At 41.5% G+C, this 14,221-nt stretch overlaps 1 protein-coding gene across 2 annotated transcripts in view; it reads right to left on the bottom strand.

The window, feature by feature from the left end:
* Window positions 1-14,221, bottom strand: part of SETD7 (SET domain containing 7, histone lysine methyltransferase) — a 45,459-nt gene that overhangs the window by 14,470 nt on the left and 16,768 nt on the right. For both annotated transcript variants that reach the window (XM_006200091.4, XM_031692169.2), the window contains exons 4-6: window positions 10,124-10,325; window positions 6,365-6,554; window positions 1,152-1,233 (exon numbers count right to left, since the gene is read on the bottom strand). In XM_006200091.4, coding sequence (XP_006200153.3) covers window positions 1,152-1,233; window positions 6,365-6,554; window positions 10,124-10,325 — 474 coding nt within the window. The remainder of the gene's footprint in view (window positions 1-1,151; window positions 1,234-6,364; window positions 6,555-10,123; window positions 10,326-14,221) is intronic.

Genomic DNA, 14,221 nt, shown 5'->3' with positions numbered 1-14,221 from the left:
GGGGGCTGTTGTTCCCTTAGCCTGAGTCTTCGAAGGAAGGCATGTGAGACAGACCGGAGCCCAACGTGAAACCTGGACGGCAGCCTAGTCTGGCTGGGCCAAGAGGATCGCCGTCCAAAGCGGCTGAGCCTCTGCCCATCTACAGAATCACGAGCCTAAAATAAAATGTCTGCTTTCTTAAATCACTGATAGTTTAAAGGTGTTGTTATGGGGCATCACCACAATGACAGTAACAAAAAAAGACTGGGTTACGGTGCTGTTGTGTTTGGGTGGCTAACAAGAGACCAGACTCTTCCCTTTGTCAACGGGCCAGAGCCTCGTGGCAAGAAAGAGGCCATTCATTCACTGTGACATTGTGGTGTCAGCCCTGTCAAACCAGGGAAGAGGCCTTTTCTCAGACAGATGGAACAGAAATGGAACAGAGGTCATGCTTACAGAGTGAGGCAACGAGAAAGCCAACTGCAGGTGGCGCTCTTACCCACAAACAGGCCAGTGGCTGGGGAGTAAGAATTCCAGGCAGGGGACCAGAGAAAGCCACATCAGGAGTCAAGAGTGGAGTTTAGATAAGTTATGAAATGGAACAGGGCTTGACCCTCTGGGAGGGAACTTATAAAATCAGAAACTTGTCATTTACAAGCTGGCATGTTCTTTATGCTTCTTATATTTTCTTTATTTCATGCCTATCTTCCCTTTGTGACTGAAGAAATTATCTTGTGTTCCAGACCCCGTCGGCTGGGCGAGGTCGAAAAGGAGGCATCCGGTCTCTGCCTTGGCTAGAGCTATCCAGAGTGTGAAATGCTCCTGAGGGGCAAGCAGGGGCTGAGACACAAATGGTGGCACTAGGGCCCCAAGAAAGGGGACACTTGGGCAGGGCACAGCTGGCTGCCTGGCCCAACCACTCTCTCTTCGCAGAAGTTTCATTCTGGGACTGACACATGGCACAGGCTGTTCTGTGCTTTATGGCTGGAGAAGCTCTCTTACAGGGACAGATTCTGTATGAGAATAAAAGAACTCTTCCCCAGAATATCTGAGGATGTTTTTCTGCTCAGGAACTCGGCCTGAGCAGAGCCACAGAGGAGCATTAATTCCTACCACAGGGGTTATTTAATCTCACAGAAACAGTGCCATCAAAACCACAAGGAAAAAATTACCTCTCTGCTTCATACGGATCTGGAAGAAGAGCATTGGCAGAAATGCAAGATGAAGTTGACTTATCAAAATGGTACACCGAACCTGGAAAGCAAACAGACAGCTCAGCGCAGGCCCAGAGTCAGGGAAGGACATTTAAAACATTTCTCTCCATTCAAGGGACCAGAAAGAGGTAAATAATGAAAGATGTTATTCAAGTTACACCAACTAGAATGAAATTCTTCGATACAAGTGGATAGTTTTCAGATTTGCTCTAGAGTTTTATTTTCAGGTCATAATGAAGAGCCATTAGAAGTATCTCTTAAAATCCTATTTTTGCTTTTGCATTTTCTTTATTCAAATAGTTTAAGAGCTGCTTGTGTCATTAACATTTTTTAATCAAGAAAATGCTCTGTCACGAAAATTTGAGATCTCTCTGGTCAGATCAGACTGGATAATAGTTTTAAATTTTTCCTGTGGTTTTCTTCATCCTAGACACAGTCTGTAGAATCCAACCACCCACCCTTGGCAATTGTCTCCTTCACTAAAAATAAACAGTCAGCCTCACTAGAATTAAGGAGAACAGACTGCTTTTGATAAAGCATTAACAAAGTCATCTTATTTCTATTAAAGTGGTTCAAAAGCCAATTAGTGATTTATTCCAGAAACGAAGGCAGACAACCGTCCTAGAATTAACATCAGTCCTCTGCACAGAATGCTCCCAGAGTACAGGAAAGACATCCGGTGTTCCAAAGGCTAATAAGTAAAGAAACAAGTTTTGGAACTGGAGGGCTCACTCCTGCAAAGTCAATTATTTTAGGCACTAAGGCATCACAAATTATTCCATTAAGCAATTCCTTAGTGGTTACCAATGGTTACCAGGTCTTGGTTCTGTTTTTTTAATACAATCAAAACCCAAATTAATGTCTCAAACTAAAAGTCAGAAGAACAATCCAGATCTGTCAGTGTCTAACCAGGAAACAGACCATTTGAGCATCTCAAAGAGAGAGAACTTAATTCTGAGAATTGGTTATACAGAGCACAGAAATGCTGCGAAGCCAAACAGGGCAACGAGGAGCCTGCAGACTGGCAAGAGCAGGACTGAAAGCCTGAACCACAGGGACAAAGGCAGAGGTGTTCCCAGAGCTCTAGAGCCCCGGGGAGCCCAGGGAAGCTGGCCCCATGGGGATTGGTCCTGGTGGGAGATGGAATCAGGGGGACTTGGCTGGACACACAGAGCTTCTCCCTGCTCCCTTCCCTCTCTGTGTCCCCGGCCAGCGCCTCCCTGTGGCCAAACCCAGACAGAAGGCAGATGCACAAGAGGCTGGGAAATGCAGCCCGCATTACTGCAGAAGGCCCTGCAGTAACCGCTGGGCAGGGAAAGGTTGAGGCACGCATCTGGACTAGCCCGAAACCCAGGAAAGGAAGTTAGTTCAAAAGAGGAACAAAAAACTACACTTTAAAGCCAAATATTTCTGTGGAATACATGTTCTAGTAAGCAGAATTTCTCCTATGAACGCCCATCTCCTTTCCTGAGGCTAAAACTTTCTTCACAAATATACTAAGTGCCAGCTACTGGGAAAGCACCGCGTTTGGGGCTGTGCAGACACAGACGAGAGCACGTCTCTTCCTGCCCTCAAGGAGTTGGTGCATCTCCTCCAGGGCACACTGTCCCTCCCTCTGCTCCCTTAGATAGCCAGGCCTGTGCTCCGGACAGACAGACAGCATCCTTGACTTCTCCTCCTTTGGCCTATTGTTTATACTATGACCTTTGACTAGAATTCATCCATTCACTTGACAAACATTAATTCTAAGAGGTTAGCCAAGCCATAAAGACGGAATAGGAATTAGCCAGGGAATGGGATTCCTGTGGGGAGAGAAGAAATTCCGGCCAGAGGCACAAGGAGAAAATCAGCACAGAGAAAGTGGAGAGGCCGAAGCAGTTCGTGGTTCCGGAAGCATGAAGAGGAAGGGTGTGGAGGGGGAAGTCCGCGAGGAGGACTTCAGATATTTGCAATCTATTTTCCTCCTCCTCCCCCAGCCACTGGACCCAAGGCCACAGGACCCTGAAAGCCCTCATCTGTCAGCTGGTCAGTGGTTCTATCATTGTAACTGGTTAGAGGAGGGGGAGACACAGAGGGGACAGAACACAGAGTAAGGATCTGGTTCCTCCGAGTCCCCAAAGCGGCTATGGTTCCTGACTCTTTTGAGACCCACATTGTTCACATATCCTTAAAATAACTGAGGCCTGCTAGAGTCTTGCCAATAAATGCAACCCCTCTTTTTTTTTTTTTGGCCTTAAGTTAGTTTGAAGAGGGTGTTTGTTATTTGCAACCAGGAGTCCTAAGAAAAATATTCCCCCTGAGAATGATCACCCGCATTTCTCAAAATGTATTCTGTACTTATACCAAGGAGAAGGTAATAACCATAACAACTTTCCTGATGGGGTTTTATGGGAAGTGCCAATATCTTGTCTATTTTTTTTTTTAATGAATTCTGACAACCTAAAGCAATGATCTTCAAACTCAGAACTGTCTACTTGGGTAAATACCAATTACTAAATTGTAGATTCTTTTTTACTATATATATATAAAATTGAAGTATAGCCAGTTACAATGTATCAATTTCTGGTGTACAGCACAATGTCCTAGTCATGCATATATATACATACATTCGTCTTCATATTCTTTTTCATTATAGGTTACTACAAGATATTGAATATAGTTCCCTGTGCTATATAGAAGAAACTTGTTATTCTTTAAATCTACTTTTATATATAGTGGTTATCATTTGCAAATCTCGAACTCCCAAATTTATCCCTTCCCACCCACTTCCCCCAGTAACCATAAGACTGTTTACTATTTCTGTGAGTCTGTTTCTCTTTTATAGATGAGTTCCTAGTGTCTTTTTTCTTTTCTTCTTTTTTTATGGTATATCATATGGTATTTTTCTTTCTCTTTCTGGCTTACTTCACTTAGAATGACAATCTCTGGGTCCATCCTCGTTGCTGCAAATGGCATGATTTCCTTCTTTTTTATGATTGAGTAGTATTCCATTGTATAAATATACCACAACTTTTTTACCCAGTCATCTGTCGGTGGACATTTAGGTTGCTTCCACACTAAGTTGCAGATTCTTAGGCACCCAGCCCACCCCCTGAGATTCAGAGTCATGGCTTTTTGGTTTGTTTTTTCTTTTTAACAACTGTCCTAGGGGATTTTGATAAAGTGGTATGAACTTTTAAAAGACATATAATTCAGTAAAATTCAACCCTTATGTATTAAATCTGGCTCAATTCTTTTTATAAGTCAAGCTGGGGGTATGTAATTATTAATCATATCTTCTTAATTGACGAGGAAGTGGGCACCTCCCATAAATCCTCATCATGAAAGTTACTGTGGTTATTACATTCTCCTTGGTATAAGTATGAAACACATTTTGGGACAGGGAAGTGACTTATTAAGTATTTTATGATAAAGAAGTAGGTTCTGGAAGGATAAATAACCTGCCTAAGACCATAATACAGTAAATATTGGGGCTGAGACTCAAAGGAGGGGACTCAAGTTCAAGACTCTTGCCACTAAAAATAATGCCACTTCTGGGGTTTTAAAATCTGTATCACCAACTGGGATCTTGCCCTGATTGGAGTCTCCTCATTTCTAAACATTATAACACTGTCTCCTTTGAGAACATATGGGAAGAGCACAGATATTAGAGTTTGAAGTTCAAAGATTACTGTTTCCCTTGAGTAAAACCAATTTTTCATTCTGGGATGATTTTATATTTACAGAAAAGCTGCAGAGATAGTACAGAGAGTCCCCAGTAGCCCTCACTGCTCCTCCTAATGTTAATTTCTTAAGTTACATGGTACGTTTGTCCAAATTAAGAAACCAACATAGCTGCACTACTATTGACTGAACTCTAGACTTTATTCAGATTTCACCAGTTTTCCCACAAATACCCTTTTTTTCTGTTCCAGGATCCAATCCAGAATCCCACATTGCATTTAAAATGCCTCAGTTTTTAACTTAAAAAAACAAAAACTGAGACATTTATAACAACCCAAGTTGGACCTAAATGTGAAGTACTAGATTTCTTTTTTTGGACAACCACTATTTGGAGAATCTCCTTCCGAACCAAATAGCTAAATATTTTTTCAGCCTATCAATGCCTAGATATATTACTTTTTCTCCTTTCTTCCCCTTATGCCTCAGCTTGGATTGGAAATACAGACACTCATACATTGTTTTCAAGGAATCAGAACAATTCAATTGGCTTTCTTATGTTGTGTCACCCAAAAATACAAAATCTCGATTATTTTATGTGTATATTTTCCAGATTTTCTACAATAAATTATTTTATATATTTATTTATTTTTTTGGTGCCAAAACCTACAATAAATAATTTTATAATCAGAAAAAATGTTTAGTGTGCCGTACTGTGCTTCTAAAAGGAAATAGGATTTTTTTCTAAGATAGATTCCAACAGACTCACTCATGTGTCAGTTAGGTCCTCCAAGAAGATGCTAGGCTCTGAATGTGCATTTATCTTTTCCAATCAGAGCTCAAGCTGGATCAGCTTTACAATCGGTACCCACCTGGAGATCTACCTAATTTGATTCTTTATTAATTAAATCATTAAACTGTAGTTTTTTTTTTCCCCCTGAGATATACTATTCACAATTGGTTAAATTTACTGGCATCATTTTTTCATTCCTTCCCTGTATTGGAATTACATAGCTGTGCCCTGACAGGTGACTTTTCAGCATGTGCCACTAAAGTGCATCGTGTATATTTCCCTGTCTCACTGATGTTTGGCTTGGCCATGTGACTTGCTCTGACCAATGAAAAGTGGGGGAAAGGGACATTGCATCAGCTCCAAGCTGAGGCTTTAAGAGGCGTCATAGGTGTCTGCTCATGGTCTGGCTTCCTGTGACCATCTGAGAAAATGTGGACCCAGGTCACCACTGTCCCTTCAGACTGGGCCCCAGAATGAAGACATAGAGCAGACTCAAACCTGACTAGAAGCCTGAAGTCCAGCCTGGCCCGAGTACTGCTGGTCAGCAGATCTGCGTTTGCTGTTGTAAACCGCTGAGGCGTGAGGTGCCTGTGAAGCAGCACAGTTGACTAGTACACCATTAAAGTGGCCTAGGCAAAGACAGTCACTTCTCTCAGATAAGCCCTAACAACTGGCTTTAGGGAATGAGAGCAACCCTTCGGGGGCAGATTGAACTTACTTCCAGGCATCAGTTCAAAGTGAGGTCTTCCTTCTTCAGTGGACGTGAGAGTAGCCAGTTTCCCTTCTATCATCTCTCCATCAATGAATTTTCCATACAGGGCAGTCCTCTCATCGGGGTACACATAGGCGATCTTCTCTCCCGTCATCTCCCCATCTTCATTTACTTCTCCTACAAGGCTGCCTCCATCCTGATGGGAGAAACCCAAAATCAGAAAATATTATATATAGTATTTATCTGTATGACACGAGTTCAAGAAATTTTTCTCGTGCACCCCCACTGTTAATACGGATCATGATAGTTTAAGAACTTAGCGCTTTGCACATGAGTGTGAAAAGCACGGCGCATATCTCCCCTCCCCATCCCGTCCCCTCTAAGTTATATGCACAGGGGGCGTGTAAACCTGATTGAGAGTCAGAGATGGGGTTATACTTTATAATCCCGGACAAGTTGCTGATACTCTATCTTGGTTTGCTATCTAAGGCAAAAATGTTGTATCTGTAGCATTAGTTACAGCCATTTAAAGGAAACATAACTAAGTGATCACTTTGGGCCAAGATCAAATGAGACAGGAGTCTGCAGCAAGACAGGCTGGCTCGCCATTCCTATGATCCTATGTTGAATTCTGGATTTCTGGTCTATTAAGAACATCTGTAGTTTAAAGGTACTTAAGAATCAGTTTAGTGTACATGAGGAAAGAGAGCTGTCTGCACTTTCTAAGAGATGAGCAAACGGACCTCTGCACACGGCCTTTCTGAGTCTCCTATACTGTCATTTTTTGGGGGGAGTCAGAAGGAAAAGTGAGGAAAGATCAGCTCAGTTCTACTCCCTCCCCATCACTTCTTTCTTCCCACTCTTCTTGATTACTGCTCCCTTTTGCCTCCTTCCAGGAGAGGAGCCAGCTGTGCTTCCTGTTTAACTGTCATTCGCTTCAATCCTCAGGGTCATTAAATGCTTTAGCTTATCATAGCATAGCTTAGCTTTCTGTATCCTGGTATCAGTTTGAGGGACACAGCAGGTGATATAATTACTATTGAAATTGAATTGGAATACTAAAGATAAGCTAATAATTAAAAAAAATCAAATCTAGGGTGCAAAAGATGTTTCCTTTTTTTCCCCCATCCAGAAGGCCCTTATGGTATAACTGAAAATCTAAGACCTTTGTGGGTTTGACATAACAACAGTAATGCAATGACATCTTCTAAAAGCGTGGTTAGGTGCCCAACTCAAAGGTTCTAGTTCCCCAGCTCAAAGGTTCAGGTCAGTGATGAGGGATGCTCCTGAGTGATCCCAGATGTTGCTACTGAGAGACAGCAGGCAGAAGTCCCACCAGGTAAAGGACTTCTACAGCTCCCCATAGTCTGACTGGAGAAGAAAGGTTATAAATTTAAAAATGAATCACAGCACTTTCATAGAAAGAAAAATACTTGGAAGCACTTTTCACGGATAGAAGTGCATTAGGGATGTATTATTGCTCTTTCTCCTCCCCGCGTTAATTCTTAATAACCCAGCCTGAACGGGGACAGTACTTTTTGCAAGATCTGCCTGCAGGCTTTCAGTGGTGATTACTGAGCTGAAGGATGTTGGAGCATTTGTGCTTCTTACACGCCGCTGTAACTGACATAAGCCATCAGCATTTCTATGTATTTGTAACAGAATGCTGCCTTTCTAGGGTCCCACTTTTCTCCCCCCTTATGTGCTTTAAACTTCCAGTTTGGGGGGGCAAGTGAATTTATTTGTCTAGAATAATAAAGTAGAGATTCTTCTTTTACTTCCAAAGGGAGTTATGAGTTTTTAATTAAAAACTTTCCATCACAGTTCCAAGGTAAAATTTTGAAAGAAATAAATTGTCCTTAGAGTGGGCTTATAAATCCTTTGGGGGAAATCATGATTTTTGCTTGCTTTTGTTCCTGCTTTAACCTCATGTCACAAACACCTCCCTGTCAGCTGCCCCTTTGTCTCCTCTGCTCAGTGGCTTCCCCTCATGGATGGAGAAATCATGCATTTGATTAGAGAGAGGGCAGGATCTGACGCCCGCTGACACCCATCTCTACCAGGGGGTTAACAGGATAAAGCCTGCTGCTCCCATGTGTTCTGCATTTCTGCTCACCTGTCCTGGGGACTGGCAGTGCTCACAGGCTGTACCTGCCCCCCTCTGTTTCTGTCCTTTCCTTGGGGAAGCTGCCCCAGGCAGCTGTACTCTCCCAGGAGAACCTGCAGCTTTCTAGCTGCTCTGCGGACCGCCAGTCCACCGGTTTAGTTCAGAGGGGAAAGAGTAGAAGACCGCACATCTCCAGCCAAAGGTGCCACAATGAAACCAACATCTCGATCCCTGACACCTGTGTCCATTAGTTGATTCCCACTCCAGAAAGCAGAGCAGAGGGGTGTGATTACCACCCCACTCCAAGTGCCAACAGACTCTATATACAAACTGTTATCAACCAAGTTAATTTTTAAAGCTTATAACTCTCCAGTGCCTCTTCCTTCCTGAGTCAGAGTCTGCTCTTGATGTTTAAAAAAACAATAATCAAGGCTACATGCAGCTGCACATTTTAGGTTTCAAAATACAACTACATTGAGTGAGTCAGAGCCATTCACTTTAGTGCATCTTTGATCTCCTTCCTAGACCCATCCTCGTGCAGAGATCCACCTTCCCTGACTTTAAGACTCTCCATCACAACGGCAGCTCCCCAGCCCTGGGCAGCAGGACCTTTAACCTGCCTACTCACGAAGCAACAACAGTTTCAGGCCTCCTAAACTGGTAAGTCCCTCCACCTCTTCTACCTCTGAAACTGAAAGGACTTCTGATCTATTGCAGACCCTACCAAGAGCATGTGTAAGTTCTTTAGTAATTATTTAAAAAAATGTTTTACAGTATTTTTTCCATATGCCTAGACTACAGTTTTTTAGGAACAATAATGTGTAAGTAGATTTAGCTGGGACTACTTTTCTCATTATACTTGTAATAGATATTTTGTTTTTAATTAAAACCCAATTTGGGTTCAGAGTAAGAAAAAATATAGTTTGACTTAAGCTCTGGACAAAATAAAATATTAGATAATATATTTTCTCAGGTCTATTTTCTGAAACATTTTCTAGAAATTCACTAATAACAGATAGGGTATTTGAAATGCAAACAAAATTGAGAGCATTAATTCCCAACTAGGGGTTTTGCCATATCTTTTTGCTCTAGTCATCTCCAGGAAGATCATAAAGTGTTATTTAATACTCAAAGGCAAGTTAATTTTAATCACCTTAATTTAAGCAATTTAACAAGAAAGTACCTTATAAAGTAGGAAGTAAGGTTGTAAAATGAAGTAACAACAGTGTAATAAGTCCAAAAAGATGAGAAATTGCTGCATTTGTTCTTACATATGAGAAAGAATAAAATTAACTGCAACAATGAAACTTTCTGCCAGCTGTAAGGAATATTTTTAAAAAGCAATATAGTTTTTTATCTTTATCAGTGGTACTGTAAAACCAGTGTGTCCCAGTTTGTTCTAATCATGACCAATCATTCCTTTCCAAAACCACCGTGAAGAGGAATTCGTAACAGAGCGAAGGGCAACAATCTAAGTCCATAGTGAAAACAGTGAGAGGACATCCCTCCTAAGCTGCTGGCTTCAGCTACAGTGACTCTCAAATTTCACAGCCTCACATTTTCTAACAGAGAATACATTTTACTCTTCACTGCGCAGACTCAAAGCACTGTCTGAAAACATGTTACTTTCCAGCAAAACGAACAGTCACGAGGCTTACTGGGTAATATATCCAGCACACTCCATGCCGAATGTTATCTTTATATTGTCCCTTGAAGATCAGTCTCCCATCTGTGTCGTACTCCTGGGCCGGTCCATTCAGCTCTCCATCTACATATGTGCCCTGGAGAACTCCTCCATCCTCATAAGTGTAAACTCCTTGGCCCTGCAGGGCATCGTCCACATAATATCCCTCCAGGGTGCTGTGAGAGAAGGGAGAACAAAAGGGAATAGTCAGACTGTGACTCAAGCCTTGGAAAAAAAGGATCACATCCAAGGAACTGCGTGCCCAGCTGTTGTTTCAGTGCTGACCTGTATGCAGTGCATCCTCTGAATTCTCCGAGATTGCTAGGAAGAATACTCCTGAGATAAGAGTAGGCTTAGAAACAGAGAGGGAGATTTAACTCCTCATCTCCTGGTTCCTATGAATCCTATTTCTCTGCTGGAGGAAACAGAGAAGAAAGAAGCCACAGGTGGAAACTGAGAATAAGCCTCATCTAAAGACGTTTCCAAAGCTAGATGCTGACCAATACCAGGCAATAGAAATCCTGGTGTTACCCTTTCCGCATATAAACCACCCATGCTTAGTTTCCCTCAAGAGTGGTCCAGAATTCACCAGCAGTTTTCAAGGGTCTTTCAGATGGCTTGCACAGAGTGGTCTCTAAAAATACAAATGTGGCTTAGAATGTGTAGATGTCTACATATTTGTCTTAAGCCATTAATGCATTATTTATCAGTGATAGTCATACTTGGTATCCAATCAAAAGTATCTCCTTCCATCTCTTTGGAAGATATATGGGGATTTACTCAAGTATGTGTGTGATCTCAAGGGAAATGGGGCAAGTACTTAAGACGGCAGGCTAAAGCTTGCTGATATCATTAGCAGCTTGATAAAGTTTGAGACCCATGGTCCTAGAACAGAAGAAAGCTCACAGAACTGCTCATGGTGATTTTATAAGAACTACTCTCTCTCCCCTCATAAAACCCTTTTGGAATTTCGATAACATTTTTTTCAGTGTCCACCTCACAGAGGCCATTATGCAATGAAACTAACTTGACCAAAAAATTCCCTTCATGAGTTGAAATTTGGAATAAAAGACCAGCTCAAATTACTCTTAAATTTAAAACCTAAGATGTTTAGCAACAAAGACAATCTGATTATTTTAACATGTGCAGATAGCGCTCATTTGTTAATTCACTAACATTTACAGAGTGACTTCAAGTAGCGAGCATCGTGTGAGGATCCAGAGAGCATGATGAACAAAACAAACAGAAAAACAAGAGACATGTACTGGGGACAGGTGGGACCCAAAGGGGTCTGTGGGGACCGAGGTGGCTGCACCTGGCTCTGCCTAGAAGAGTCTTGTCTTGCTGTAATGGATGATAGAATATCTGTGATTATTAAATGAAAAGCACAGTCTAAAAAATGGTAGCCTATGATTATATTGTAATTACACTATTTGTCGTCTCCCAAGGAGATAAATAGTTCTTTCAGTTTTGTTTGTACAATCCATGATAAATCGGCCTAGTAAATACATGAAGAGAATAAAGTGCACTTTAGCATAGCCTTTGTATCAATAATCAAAATTCTAAATCAAGGAGGTCGGAATTAATGAGATTCGATGTCATTAGACTCCTGCAATGAAAAAAAAAAGGAAGAACAACCTTAGTGAAGGATAACTCATCAACTGACATGATGCAATATACAGTGTGAAAACCGATTTAATCATCTCTGCATTTTGGGGATCGCCAAATAAAATACCAGATGCTTAGTTAAGTTTGAATTTCAGATAAACAACACATAATCTTTTAGCATGAGTGTGTCCCCAATATTGAATGGGACATGGGTTTTTTTAAGATTATTTTTTGTTACTTATCTGAAATACCATTTTAACTGGGTGCCCTGGATTTTTATTTGCTAAACCTGGCGACCCTATTGACTTTGAATTCTCAGCAGCATTCAAAATGTTACTGTGTGTGTGTTGGACAGAATTATCCCCTAACAGACTGGTCTGCCAATATTTCTCAGGTTTATGATCAAATCTACAAGGCATGAGTCTGGCGAATCAGTTAAACGATCGTATGGATTTGCACACATTTCCCTGCAACCGTATCCAGTAGCTTGTCCCACCCTCCCCTACAGCAGAGCCCACTTTGTTAGTATCACAATCCAGAGAACAAACTGCTATTCCCCTCTTAGCTCAACTGACATAAGGTATACAAATGCAAATTCTTGGGGTTTGGAGAGCAAAACTTCCTGCATTATTGTCCAGCACCTGCCTGGGGAAACAGCTTAGCTTCCTTGGAAAATTTTTTTGGGAGCTTGGATGGAATCTGATGACAGCAAAGGGTCATGTTAGCACATGAACTGGGGTCTCCTGAGCAATACCAATGACAAGGCTTTAAAATATTTTTGTCACTGAGGAAATAAATTAAAAGCTTCTTAGCCGGGTGTTAAAGGCGCTACCTTTCTTTTTCCTCCAGAGGAGGTTGGCAAACCAGGGCCTGCTGCCTGTTTTTGTAAATACAGTTTTACTGGAACACAGCCACGAACATTCCTTTCCGTATCCTCTGTGGCAGCTTTCACATGACAACAGCAGGGTTGAAGAGTTGCAACAGCGGCCGTATGTGGCCCCCAAAGCCTAAAATATTTACTGTCTCATCCTCTGCAGAAAGTTTGCTGACTCCTGCTCTGGAACCCTCTGCTCACACTGGTTTACTCACTGGCCCAGAGCACACCTCTATGAATCGTAGCTTCCAAACTACGGTCTCCCTGCCTCTTCTCTTAAAACATATGTGACCAAATTTAAGTTCCTGAGGACACACTCAGGAGAAAAAAAAGTTACAGATCACATTTTCTTTTTTCCTTTTTTTTTTTCATATAAAACAAAACAACTTTTGGAAAACAATGAATATTCTCCAACCTCTGGCCTTTTTCTATTCAAAAAAGAAATCAACTCTGAGAAAATGGCACTATTTTGTAGCCACTCAACTGTCACTATCTGGTCATATCTGAGAAATAACTATGTAGAAATAGGTTTCTGATCTTTCTTGCTGATATTGGGTGGGGACTTGTGTTCTGGAGGAAGTGTGTTCATGGCAGGCCTCCTCAGAGCCTACCCATCCCCTGCACGGAGCCTGACTTCCCACAGAGTCTCCCTTGACCTCTGCAACTAGCATCACTGGAGCCTAGTCATGGGCGAGTATGTGCCATGTCTTTATCCATGGTGAGCTTACACGTCCTATTTCTCTAACTCAATTGTTAAGCCCTTTCATAGGAACAAATCAGGCATTCTGTATTCCTCCCCTAACACATAATAAACATAGCATATCTGCAAGTGGCATTTCCTAAATGAAAGAGTGGAACTGGGACCTGGGATAATCTTGCTTTAAGAGAAGATTTAGAGGGAACACAAAGATTTAACAATTTCCTCAAGTGCAGGGAGGATTCTCTATATGAAGTATGTGCGCATGCAGCCTGCAAGTTGGGGAAGTGTCATAAGCTTGATGCTGTATTTCTCCATTTGTAAACTGCAGCTACTAATACAGTCATTAAGGATTACATGGGTTAATACATATCAGGGGCTTAGAAGATGATGTGGGACATGGTGATTGCTCGAATAAACAACAGCTATTATTATTAAGCATGTTCATTCATGTATATGGTGGTGAGTTTTCTTCTGAGAAACTGGGCTTCAAACAGCAGCATCAGGGAAATAGTTACGAGACACTGGAATAGACAGAAATTTACAACACTGCTCTACATCTGCTTAAAAAAATAAAACAAGCAGGAACAATTCCTCTCTGTCTGGGTGAAGGATGGACTAAATGCTTTTTTAAGTAAAAAAAAAAAAAGTATTATGTAAAAGGAACAAACAAAAACACAAAACACAAATCAAACACTACAAAGATGTAGAAAGTGGAAATTCCCAGTACTCTTACCCAACTTGGCATATACCATGTAAGACTTGTTCTTATTTGTGTATCAGGCATTCTTCCCACCTCTTATGGTGGTTATTTTAACAAAAATGGGATCATGCTATACACAATGTTCTTGATTTGTATTTTCTTACAGTCCCTTTCAACATCTTGGCAGATT

The sequence above is a fragment of the Vicugna pacos genome, chromosome 2 (assembly GCF_048564905.1).
Source record: "Vicugna pacos chromosome 2, VicPac4, whole genome shotgun sequence".
NCBI classification, from domain to species: domain Eukaryota; kingdom Metazoa; phylum Chordata; class Mammalia; order Artiodactyla; family Camelidae; genus Vicugna; species Vicugna pacos.
The sequence above is the reverse complement of the archived record's forward strand: the minus strand, read 5'-3'. Positions and strand labels throughout refer to the sequence as shown.